Below are 13,449 nucleotides of genomic sequence, written 5' to 3'. Positions count from 1 at the left end.
TTATCGTTGCGGGACGTTCTATTTACATTTGTGTTTAAGGGCATCGCTAATCCGTTTTTCCCTAATATCGCCACAGCTTTCGTCTTGTTTTGATCTGTCCATAGCTTGATTATTGTTTACATGTGCGGTCACTGTTTGTATCTGTCACAGATTATACGGGCTTAAATAACAAGTAATATGCGTAATGTACCGGTAAAATAGGTCAATATTTAAACGACGACTGTGGATAAAATAGAACAAATCTGTTGTTCGTAACATTATCCACCATGGGTAATAAAGGAAACATCTAATCTCTTATTAAATGGCTCAACAACGCAATATTCTTCACTACAATCTAAATTGAATAAAAATTTAGTCAAGCTGTATTAAATTTTATTTCTTTTTCAGCTCTCGAATTAGTTGGACCAAACTATAGATCTCTTGTAACTGTATTAACATGCATGTTTTATACTATTGGGCTCTGTATGTTAGCCGGAGTAACCTATTTTATACAAGAATGGAGAATACTTTCTTTAGTAACTAGTTTACCTTTCACAATATACTTTTTTTACTGGTGGTAAGTATTAAAATTATTTAAAAAATATATGTTTATAAATATGTAGATAGGATACATTAAATAATCTATAGATGTAAAAATATCATTTAAAGATTTAATGTTGAAGTAAGAATTTATACGCCTGATATCATATCTAGAGGAAAGAACTAGGTATTCTTATAGCTGCTTGAAAAAGTAATCTGAAAACATCCAACTCTTAGATTGTATTATTATCGCTTTTATATTTTATCGATATTTCATTCAAAATTTAATGATTTTCATGAATAATTTTGTATCTCTCTGCAGTTATTTTGAAGGATAATAAAAACGTAATATCCAACGAAAACCCAGAAAACTAACGTGAATAAAATACTCTTTAAGAATTGCAATGAATTTGTTAAACGATAATTTGACAAATGTCAATGATAACGTTTTAATAGCTGAATAAAGCTGTAGCCTACGAGTTGCCATTTGCTGCTCGTCAAACTAATTTTTTCTAGTTATCAGATAGAAACAGAGTGAGAAAGAGAGAGAAAGAGATTGATTTATTAATTGACAAAAGAGGTCTCTAAAAACATATGCTGTTTGTATAAAAAACGATAAACATATATCCTCATTTATTTTAACATACCGAAATCAAATCTCCAATCAGCTTAATCTTAACAGGATAGATTGAAAAACACTCGAAAGTCAATTTCTGTAAAAAATAATCAAAAAGAAATAAACCTGTGTTTTCATGATTTTGAGGATTGCTAAAGTGGATTTTGAAGTCTATTTAATCTTGTTACTATACATCTGAATCAAGGTTATTTTGAGGTCAAATATGCATATTGTACATAATATAAAATTTTGACTAAAGGTTCAATAAATACAAAAAATTTTACATTAAGACACAATTTTTTCATTACTACCGCGAAGGTATTTTAAGGTTATTATATGATGATATCAAAAATTGCAGAACGACTGTAGAAATACAAAATTATATCTTCAAGAAACTAAACAACTATATTCATACGCTTTAAAGGCCGCTGAATCCCAATCCAAATTTCGATTAATCCAATAGGACCTAAATCAAAGTCAGTTTCTAATCAAATTAATGGAAATTGTATAACTTGAGTAGGTAGGCTAAATATATACTAAATTAAGAGGAGAGGATACTAAATTACAAGGGTGGAGATAATAAATTACTTGATCTGAGAACACAAAATGAGACCGAAACTTACTAGGTTTAGTTCGTGATCGGCGTTGGTGGTTGGACCCGTGTGGGGAAAAAAGAGATATATATATATAGAGAGAGAGAGAGAGATAGTGTCGCCGGCGTAACTCGCACGTGTATGCGTAGCCAGCGGCGCTCGACCGATTTTGAGTACTGAGGGAAGGGGCGGGAATGCCGCGAGGCATGAGAGCGTGTAAGCAGTACTGGCCTGACCAGCGTCGTGAGCGACAGAAAGAGTGAAAATTAAGTAAGAAGTGAAAAGCAATCATCAGCTCTTCTTTAACGAAGAGAAGCTGCAAAAAAAACTACAAGAGGGAACCAGCCCTTCCTGGACTTCCCTGGAAGTCCAAGAGCACGAGCGATCTCAGCAAGAGGGACGTCGAAGAGCGGCGGAGTGACGCCAGCCGAAGCAGATCGCCGGGTTCCCAACGACACCCCTTCCTAGGTCAGGTACTCTTTACATTATCGGTGCGCCCCTCGGTTTCCTTTCTCTCTCTCTCTCCAATAATCATGGGGACGCGGACAGGTAGGTGCGTGCGTCAACCTGCACTGCATCTGTTGGACAACGGGACAAGTGAGTATGAGGCGAAGCTTTGTCTCCACTGCGTTTACCCGCAGGGAGACAGGCTCGTACGGCCTTTCTTTGTAATACGAAATCGCATATAGCCTTGTAAATTAATAAACAAGATTGTCAACGATAAACAGGTTGACTTATTCCTGCGTCTTCCCTGTCTTTTAATAGCAGCATTCGAACTACCGAACGACGAAAGCCCATCGACGCCTTCAGCGACGAAGCAAATGTGCCTTCCGTACTTCCCCTTTTATTAAATGATTAGTAGCACGACGTTATTTGGACTATTAACTCGAAGAGCAAATTGCAAACTGAGTTAAAGAAGCGAAACGTGTTACAATCCTTATAAATACATATTGATATTAAATATTTTAGCAGTTTCGAAACAGCTAATTTTCTTGATAGACACCTATGGCATATGGAAGACTAAAACAATAAACGTTGCAGGTTACAAGGCTTGAGGGTTGATGAAATTAGGGCGCAAGGATCTAGGGTTTGAGTGTCGCAGGTTACATGGCTCCAAGGTTGAGGTAATTAGCGTATGTGGGTGTTGGTTCGATTCTCAAAAAGTTCAGAGGAGTGAATGGCGCGCCATCTAGCCCTTTGACTCACCATATCCTCACTACACGAGAGTAGCAGGTCAGTCATCATTACGCCTCCGAGCTATGCGCACCAACCAAACTTGAGCCACCGTTAAAATAAAGCTATAGCCTTAACAATATTTTCTGTATCATCAGTAATAGTGTCGACCGCTGATAGCCGACAATTTTAATACTATTAACAATTATTAGAAAGGGAAGGTAAGGGAGGCAGTGTATCGTTCCCAGCAAAGCAAAAAGGAAAGGTGAACACAATAACTTAATGTAATTTGAAGGAATACACTTTATTACAGAGAAACTTCTACAAGTTTCGGCGAAAATCACAAACATATATATCTAAACCTAATTAACACAATAATTAAATAGAATGGCCAGCACATGAGCACCTTGCCATCCTATTTATCGTCTTAATGACGAAAAATAAATTAAACTATTTGTGTCGGCCCGTGAGAGTCTGACACAATATGCAAGTCGCGGATGCCAGAAAGAAAGGAAAATTAAGCGATTTAGAGAGACAGAGAAAAGAAGCGGTGACCTGATTGCCGATATTGAAGAAGCTTGCAGGCAGATACTCGATGCTCCTTGACAACTCCCTTCAAAACTCAGCAAGACCGGTAGCAATAAATAACTCAAAAGGGCGCAAAAGCTCTCCGCACGACAACGAGATTGCACTGCTAGGCTGGTAGACAGAGGACGGCTTCAGTCTCTGCTGGTGGTAATGCGTGCTATCGGTGGCGAACTCTCTCTCCTAATGAACGGCGTTGACTATCGCCTAATGCGTGAGAGCCGCTCTCCCTCACACCTTCTCCCACCACTCACTTCCTTAATTTAAAGCGCGCGACAATGCTGAACTTGGCTCATGCAGCGCCTATAGTCCGGCATTCTTGAGACCTCTCTCTCTCTCTCTCTCTCTCTCTCTCTCTCTCTCTCTCTCTCTCTCTCTCTCTAGCCGGCTCGCACTGTAGTAGGGGGAGCACTTTCTCTCCCTTTCTTTCTCGGGTACTAATGCTAAAAAACAAAGGGAGGCATCAGGCACTGAAAAATAAAAATGTGTCTGATGCCAGCCGTGAGCCCTCGCCATGGTTAGACAGAGGGAAAGGACATACGATGTAGGCTATGACCAGTCTACGAGGTCTGTCCGGAAAGTATCGGGCCTACGTTTATATCTTCGCGCCATAGTGTTCGAGCGACCTCTACCGGACACAAACGTCAACAGTAAAGCCTCACGAATCTATTGGTTACTTACTGACACCTGCCGGACGTATAGTTCATGCGCAGCGTGTCTTTGTTTACAATGCCTTTTTCGCGTTCGTCGGATTTTGATATTATCAAAAATGACTGAAAAACAAGATCAACGAATTTGCATCATATTTTGCTTTCAACTGCAAAAAACGAGTTCGAAACTATTGAAATGATGCAAAAGGCTTTCGGAAGCGATTATACGAGCAAAACACGAATAAAAGAGTGGTCTAAACGGTTCAAGGATGGTCGCACTTCTGTCGATAGTGATTCTCGTTCCGGCCAACCTTCGACGACAAAAACCGCAGATAATATTGAGCGGGTACGACTCGCAATCGAACAAGGTCGTCGTATGACTGTGCGAGAACTAGAAGAAGATCTTGGGATACCAAAACTATCATTTCAGAAATTTTAACCGAAAATTTAGGAATGAATCGCGTGTGTGCGAAATTCATCCCAAAATTGCTCACAACAGAGCAGAAGAACATTCGCTTAGAAATCGCTCTGGACAATCTGGAAATGGTCAATAATTATAATGTGCTTAGAAAAGTTATTACAGGTAATGAATCATGGGTTTATGGTTATGATCCTGAAACAAAACAACAATCTTCACAGTGGAAGCATTCTGAATCGCCAAGACCAAAAAAAGCACGTCGGAGCAATGTTAAGTCAATGTTGATTGTTTTTTTCGATTGTGAAGGTGTTGTACATCACGAATATGCCCCAACAGGTCAGACAATCAATAAAGAATACTACTTTCAAATTTTGAAACGTTTGCGTGATGCAGTAAGAAGAAAACGGCCGCACTTTTTGGAAAGTGTCGACTGGCTTCTCCATCACAATAATGCGCCAGAGCATTCATCTGATCTTGTGCAGCAGTTTTTGAGCAAATACAATATCGCATTGCTTCGACAACCTCCATACAGTCTCGACATAGCCCCTTGTGACTATTGGCTGTTTCCAAAACTAAAAAAACCACTCAAAGGACACCGATTTGATGACAAAACAACGGTTGAAAACAATGCGACGAGTGTACTTAAGGCTATCCCTAAAAGTGTGTTCCAGGACTGTTTTGAAAAGTGGAAACATCGATGGAACCGTGTTATTCAATCAAGTGGGGATTACTTTGAAGGATGTCATCTACCAGATGATAAAGAATAACGCTAGCACGAAAATATAAAGGTAGACCCGATACTTTCTGGACAGACCTCGTACACCGTTACAGGTCATTTACCCCGAGCTTCAAACTTTCCTAGCCCAAGTGGTACCCAACAACATGAATTTTGGTCGTTCGAGCCGGATCCAGAGGCAGAAGTAAGAGACAAGCGGAGCTATCAAACGAGTAGCAGTAATGGCGGACCAGGATGCCGAGATAAGCACACTCATATGCCAGGCCTGAAAGTGCCCGTGATAGGCTGTACCCCCTGTGACATTTCTCGGCGACCGTTGGAGCGACAGGCAATGCTACCTGGATCAACATAGCGGAAACTCAACTGTCTCGGACGAGAGCTTTAAGCACTGACTCGGCGCTGGCCGTCGGTCAGAGCGGCCGGGGATGCATACAAGGTCAGAATCAGGTGGCTGATTTCTTGAGGCTTACTGGCGGCCTTGGACGTGGCTTTCTGCGGCACTGAAATATACCAACATCTACGGTGGCTTGGACGGATATCAGCGCTCAGCTCGGGATCGACTGCACGCAGGGCTAGGCCCAAGCCGGCTTGCGCTCGACGGCAACCTCAAATGTAGCGAACGGGTCGGAGCCGTGCACGAAGCCAGAGACATGGTTGGCGTTTTCTGGTTACTCACTGGCGGCTTCGCGTTGCATTCGTCACAGTTCATGCTGCAGCCTAAGTCTCTTCCAGCTTTAAGATGGAACTAGAGGGCACGCAGATGGCCCTACTCGGAGTGATCGAGCGAACAGCTCAGACCATCCTAGCAAAAACCGAAAATGAATGGACGATGGAACTTGTGGAGAGTCGGCTCGGACTGTTGAAAAGGTACTGGCAGAGCTTCTCCAACAACGACGTTCATCTTCTGACCAGCAACGCTCCGGAGATAGTCGTGTACGTCGCAGGGAAGGCTATGAGGAGGCTGAGAGCAGCTACATGAGCGCGCAAGGTGCTTTCTTCGATCACCAACAAAGTCTACACCAGCTCCCTCCGACTAGGAGCCAGGCACAGCAGGTCGGCTCCGACGCTGATGGCTTATCGCTCATACGCAGGCCCCGACTAGAGATTCCCATATATATATTTACCGGCAAGACGGAGGATTGGGAGTCCTTTTGCTACCTGTTCGCTGACCTAGTCTACAACAACCGTCGACCAAGATCTCCTACCTCAAGACGAATGTTGATAGCGACGCCAAGAAGGCCTTGGAGGAGTACCATTGTACGGCTGTCGATTACTCCTCCGCCTGGGAGGCCCTGAAGAGCCGCTACGATCAACGTCTCTGAAGGCAAAGGATCACCTTAACGCCCTCGAGCAGCTGTTCCCGCTAAAGGCGGAATCCGCCACCAGCCTCCAAAGTGTTCTGAACAAACTCAGACGGCACCGCTATCAACTGTCTGAGCTTAAGAAGCCCGTCGACGCTTGAGATGATTGGTTCATCCACCTCGCTCGCAAGGCCATGGACCTCGTCATGAGCAGGGTTTGGAAAGAGGAGCGCTAAGCGGAGGCCCGCATCGATGAAAAGGCCCTGCCCACGTACGCAAAGCTGGTCGACTTCCTGCAACAGCGCTGCAAAACTCTGAGGGCGCTCGGGCTCAACATCATTCCGCTTTCCAGGGATTCCAGATCGCAAGGAAGGTCCATGCCAACGATGTTCAAGAAGGCAAGGGTAGCGCCGCCTGCAAGGAGACGCACTACATCGGGCACTGCCTTACCTTTAAAGGGCTCGATCCCGCCGCCTGTAGGCATATTGTCACTGACCAAGGGCTCTGTTTCATCTGCCTCGGTGACCACCTGGCGAGGAACTGTCCCTCGCATTTGACAACGAACTTTTATTAGTTAATATTTTTATTTTTTAATTTAATTTGTTTTTAAATAAATAAGAAAAAATATGTATAAAATTATTAGCGTTAATTAATAAAAATTAAATTATCAGATTGAATCAATGAATAAAGCAAAAAAGCACATGTTATAGTTGAGATAGATAGAGAGGGATGAAGAGTGATTCTAATTTTAGTATATGCGGCCTTCGGCCGAAACATACTTTAAAACTGAAATATAAAGAGAAGCGTGTCCATACTGTGACATCTTTTCATAGAATTGAAAGATTAATGTACTAGCTCAGAGTAATTTCAATAGCTCATATCATGTAACATATACTGTAATGAATGAATAAAGGATTAAAGTCAATTTTGAATTTCGTGTTTATTATTCATCAAAACTTAACCTAAATTTTTTTAACCTGTATAGAAAAGTGATAGCCTATAAAGTAGAGACAGTTTATTCGTGATCTTATTGGATAAAAAGTAGTCTCGTGGGTTGCCATCATATTCAGTATATATGTGTATATGTACCTGTTTTGTACTTTGTATATACAATTAATTATTAGCACAGCAGGTAATATATTCAGCATTGTAACAGGCTATCGTTTAGTCGATAATCTCCTAAAAGTGCCCGTATTTCAACTATACGAAGCCTTGTTATCTATGCGCTTGATGCGCATTAACCTACCTTACCTCGGAGTGCGCCTGCGCAGAGTCTCTTCAAAGTTCCGAGTTGGGTTCCCCCAACTCGCCACTTGGCGGCGCTGTCGCTCTTGCTAGTAGCGCTCGTGCGGCCGCCGATGGAACTCAAGTCGCCGGTTCGCCTCTACCTATATTAGCGAGCTCCGTGCTACGCTACCGGCGAATTTGAACGAAATGTAAACAAGGCCGGGCGCGACCTCCGGACAAAGGATTAAACACAATAACGGAAACTCGTTTAAATGGAAAACCACGAATGATTTATTTAATAAAATAAATTACACGGAGGGAATGCCGAGAGTCTCACGCACGCACGCGTGAATGACAATACACGCTATTCGAGAGAGAGAGAAAGAAAACCGCGATTATCGCGAACTACCTACTCGCTCGCAACAACAAATTCTTCGCGCTCGCTGCGCGGATTCGCACGCCAAATTGTTACAACAATTAGAAAGGGGAAGGTGCACCTACCGCGATACCGCTGAGGATACGGTGGCCAACCGTATCCAAATGACAAGTGGCTGAGACGCCGCTTCGTTTGTCGCTGCACCGCCTCGATCGCTGTTGTTGTTGTTGTCGCTACTGCTGTTGCTGCTGTTGTTGCTATTGCTACTGTTGATGCTGCTGCTGCTGCTGCTGCAGTTGCTGCTACCAACGCATCCACGCACTCAGTACCGCAATATCACCGGCAACAACGAAAGTTCGGAAGGCACGGTAACAGGTTAGGCGCACGGACTGACTGAGTAGCACAGTCATACTGCCGGTTGCTACCTCCCCTCCCGGTCAATGCCCCTTACGCGCTCTCTCTCTCGCGAACCGAGCGCGGCTACTTACATTTAGCCGCTCGTTAACCTCGCGCGAGTCACACGATTTTCGGCAATCGTTGCAGCCCCCTCCTAGCTTCGAACTACCGGATCGAACTACCCTATTGACTCGCGACCCAAGGATAGGATGGGGAAAGGAGAGAAACCAACACATCCTATTCTCAAAAAAAAATACGCTTTATTGGGCCATCCCGGACCACCGATGCCCCCCCGTCACTTGCCGGAGCCCCCTGGCGCCTTATGCCTGGGGTAGCGCCAGTGCTCCGCCTTGTTGGGGCACTTCGATGTTGTGGTGATGCCGGGGTGGCCGCAAATGTAGCAGCCCCGGCCCGGTCTCCTGGCGAGGCTGGGCTCCGCCCCGTGGCCCTGGCTTCCGGACGGTTGTTGGGGCGGCGTGGCTGCTGACGCCGGGGCGGCGATGAAGGTAACGCCGCCCACCGTGGCGGATGTGCGTCCCCCTACGGTTCGCACCACCACGGTCGGGTCGGAAACCGACCCGTCCACGCGGACCACAAATTCCTGCCCGGCTCCGGGGGCCCCCGAGACCCTCTTGGGTTGGGTCTTGGTCGGGGGCTTGGCTGAAGTTCTGGCCGCATCCCTGTTCGATGGGGCCGCCGGTGGCAACACTGCCGGCGGGCCCGCGGCTTCAGGGGACTCCAGCCCCCGGTCGATGCGCATGAGGGCCTCTCCATAGGCCCTCTGCCGCCGGATTACAGGGGCCCACTCCCCCAGCATTTCCTGGGCGCCTCGGAAATCGAGGAACTCCTCCAGGTGGGCGTGCACCTGGCGCTGGAGTTCCCCGACAAACTCCCAGGCGTTCTCGAGTTCCTGGAGGCCTAACCTCACGTGCCTCCAGGTATTCTCGAGACCCACCTGCTGGGGGACTCGTGGGTGTGTGCAGACCCAATGCTGCTGGCCGCAGGCCTTCCTTGGCCCGGGGCACTGGGTCGAGCTCTCTACCGTGGTTGCGCTCGACCCTGGGGTCTGCACACCTTGGTCCCGCGTGGACTGAGACCGACGGCCCTCTTCGGATGGACCGTCGGTCTGGGTGGATGCTTCCCGGGTCGAGGGTCTGGAGGTTTGGGCCCTCAGACCTTCCCGGAGGAAGTCATCCACCCGCTGGCGCGAGCGGCCCTCGCGAGCGGCCGTCTCGACCTGGGCCCGGACAAATCTTCTTAAATCGCCGATCAGACGATCGGCGCCCGGACCCAATCCCAGGTCGAGCAGCAGCTGGGTGGCCGTCTCGAGGGCCTCCTCACTGATGACCAGCTTCCTCTCCATCTGCAAAAGAGAAGAAGTGGGGTCAAGGGATTTCTCAGGCTCAGCCCTTAACCTACCCGTCGCCGTGTAACGCTCGACGCTATTCTTTACGAGGACGTCCCGGTCCCCGGCGCTTTCCTCGTGAACATGGCCCATTTGCGGGGGTAGCTGGCAGCACCACCTTCCGTACGTGCTGAGCGGTTCTACGTGGTCTGCCCCTTCCCCTTACCGCATTGCCATCCAGGTCGTCTCCACCTGGTTCTCGAGGTTCGCCCGCGGGGTTTTTGCGCGGCCTTCCTCGGCCCCGCTTAACCGGCGCCTCGATCGGTACTTCAGGAGCCTCCGCGGGCTTCTCATGCTCGTTCGAGGGGGCTGCATTCGCGACGCGCTCGCATATCGGATCCTCGCTGGATTCCTCGATCTTCGCTGGCGGGTCGCCTACGCCCTCCTCTTCGTCCAACGGTGCTGAGTCCCCGCCTCCTGGCTCCTCGTTGTCCTCATCCGAAAAGGGGCCGAGATAGGGCTTGAGGTCCTTGGCGTGGATTAGCTCGGGCAACTCTTCCTGCTGGTTACCTAGGCGGTAGGTATTCGTGCCACATACCTCCTGAATTACATAGGGACCAGCATACTTCGGCGCCAACTTCGCCGCAACGCCCTGAGCTGCGGAAGACAGGATGCGGTTCCGCTTCCACACCCAGTCCCCAACCCTAAAGTCGGCCTGACGTCTCTTCCGGTTGTAATAGACCGCCTGACGGTCCGCCTCCTCCCTAGACTTAGAGCCAGCGCGTTCCCATAAGTTGGGCAACCGGCGCATGTGCTCACCCCATTCGATCTGTTCTTGGCCCTCGGAAGCTTCCCGAGCCTACTGATCCTGGGCCCTCTTGAAGGTCGAGGGGGGAGTGGGCTGTCTACCGAAGACCAGCATGGCCGGGCTGTATCCTGTCGCGCTGTGAGTTGCCGAGTTCAACGCGAAGTTGAACTCTGGCAGGTGCTCATCCCAGCTCTTATGGTCACGCTCCACGTACGACATGAGCATGACCTTGAGGGTTCTGTTCACTCGCTCGGTTGGGTTCGCCTGCGGGTGGTAAACTGGGGTCAGGGCGCGTCGGATGCCATTTTTCATCAAATAGGCATCGACCTCTTGATTTTTAAATTCGGTCCCGTTGTCCGAAAGAAAAATCTCGGGCGCGCCGAACCTGGTTACCACCCTCTCGTGCAATTCCCGTACGATGGTCCTTCCGTTGGCCTTGCGTACGGGTACACATTCCACCCACCGAGTGAACAGGTCTATGAATACCAAGATATATTCAAACCCTCTCGAGCTCTTTGGGAAAGGGCCAGTAATGTCACTGGCCACCACCTGCCAGGGTCGCGAGACCTCTCGACGACCCATCAGCCCGCAAGGTGGCCGTTGTTCCGCCTTGCATTGCTGACATACCGGGCAACTCCGCACGTACTCTCTGACCTGATCGTACATCTTCGGCCAGAAATACAGGTGCCTAGCCCGGGAGAACGTTCGTTCTCTCCCCTGGTGTCCCGCTGCCGGCGCATCATGTACCTCCTCAAGTACTTGATGCCTCTTCTCGGCAGGAACCACAAGCTTCCAGGCTTCCTCGTTGTCGATGGATCCTTCGCTCTCCTCAGCCGGATGGTAATGGTACAGTCTCCCACCCACTACCTTCCAGGTAGGCTGAGAATGTGGGTCCTGGCATACCTCTCTGTACCTTTGAAGGTACCAGGCATCGGCGGTTTCCGGCTGATGCGTCATGGCACCCACTTCTACCACCCCCTCCTCATAGGCCCTAGATAAAGCGTCTGGCACCACGTTGAGGTCTCCTTTTCGATACTCGATATCGAAAACCTGTCCTTGTAGCGCTAGCGCCCAACGCGCTAGCCTTCCCGTAGGATTCCTCATACTGTGGAGCCACCTAAGGCAACTATGATCGGTGATGACTTTGAAGTGGTGCCCCTCGACATATGGCCGGAACTTTCCGATAGCCCATACTACTGCCAGGCATTCTCTTTCGGAGACTGTATAGTTCCTTTCCGCGCTGTTTAAGGAGCGACTGGCGTACTCTATTACGCGCTCCTGTCCATCGACTTCTTGCGTCAATACCGCGCCTATCCCACTATCGCTCGCGTCAGTTTGTAACACGAACTGCGCGTTGGGATCTGGCGACTGCAAGATCGGTGCCGAGACCATTGCGTCTCGCAACCGTTCGAAAGCCTGCTCCTGTTCCTGCTGCCAAGCAAACGGGACGCTCTTCTTCGTCAGGCGGTTTATCGGTTCAGCGATGGTTGCGAAGTCGGGTATGAAGCGACGATACCACGACATCATCCCCATGAATCGCTTCACCTGTCTGATCGTCCGTGGTACTGGGTACTCCATTATGGGCCTGATCTTTTCTGGGTCTGGCCTTACCCCTTCACGGTTCACTAGGACCCCCAGGTACTTGACTTCCGACTTACAGAAGTGGCTTTTGGTCTTATTCACAGTGAGGCCCGCACCCAGGATTCGTTGTAAAACCAACCCCAAGTGTCGCTTATGCTCCTCGAATGACGGCGAGATGATGATCACGTCGTCGAGGTACGCAAAAGCGAAAGGATCTAAATCCGGGCCAATCACTCTGTCCATCAACCTCTGGAAAGTCGCGCCGGCGTAGGACAATCCAAAGGGCATTCTCTTGAACTGAAAATGCCCCAGGCCGGGGACTGTAAACGCCGTAATTGGGCGCGACTCCTTTTTGAGAGGTATCTGGTGGTACGCGCTACTCAAGTCCAGCGTCGAGATGAACTTAGCATCCCTGATCCTTCGCAGGATGTCGCTCATGAAGGGTAATGGGTAGGCGTCCGGCTTGGTTACTGCGTTTACCTTCTGGTAATTTACGCAGAACCGGTATTTGCCGTCTGCCTTCTTAACCATCACCACTGGACTTGACCACCCGCTGGTTGCTGGTTCAATGACGTCGTTGTCCAGCATGGCCTTGACCAGCGCGTGCATTTCGTCTCGCACCCTGTCGGAGACCGGGTAGTATTTCTGTTTACAGGGTCGAGCGTCTCCGATGTCAATCTCATGCTCGACCCCCACAGCACAGCCTAAACATTGGCCTCCGTCGGGAATTAATCCGTCGACGAGGCTAGCCACTTCTTGGCGCTGTGCTTCCGTGGCTTCTACCAGGCCTACGGGTGCGAGGCACGACGTACCAGTGACGCTTGCCACTTCCAACGGTACAGCCACTTTGGCTTTCGCCAAGTACAGCTGGTCCGTGTCAGGGTTCAGGTTGGCGCTGAATTCCCTCACGAAATTCGCGCCGACGTAGCAGTCATCCGACAGCAATGGCGTTATGGCGACCCTTACGTCTTTTGTGATTCCCCCCACTGTGAAGGGGAAAATCACATGACCCAAGATGGGACATGGGCGACCGTCAGCGAGCTTCGCTTCTCCCGCTCGCGTGACGTCCAGGCCCAGCCCCATATCAGATGCCAACCTAAGCCCGAGTTGACCCATTACCGTTGA

The 13,449-nt window shown here is 48.7% G+C and overlaps 1 protein-coding gene across 2 annotated transcripts in view; it reads left to right on the top strand.

Moving 5' to 3' along the window:
• Positions 1-13,449, top strand: part of LOC131672648 (carcinine transporter) — a 1,420,696-nt gene that overhangs the window by 908,565 nt on the left and 498,682 nt on the right. For both annotated transcript variants that reach the window (XM_058950032.1, XM_058950041.1), the window contains exon 6: positions 388-556. In XM_058950032.1, coding sequence (XP_058806015.1) covers positions 388-556 — 169 coding nt within the window. The remainder of the gene's footprint in view (positions 1-387; positions 557-13,449) is intronic.

The sequence above is a fragment of the Phymastichus coffea genome, unplaced genomic scaffold (assembly GCF_024137745.1).
Source record: "Phymastichus coffea isolate CEN01 unplaced genomic scaffold, Cenicafe_Pcof_1.1 PCOF00012, whole genome shotgun sequence".
Taxonomy (NCBI): domain Eukaryota; kingdom Metazoa; phylum Arthropoda; class Insecta; order Hymenoptera; family Eulophidae; genus Phymastichus; species Phymastichus coffea.
Note: the sequence above shows the minus strand (reverse complement) of the source record. Positions and strands in the feature narration are given on the sequence as shown.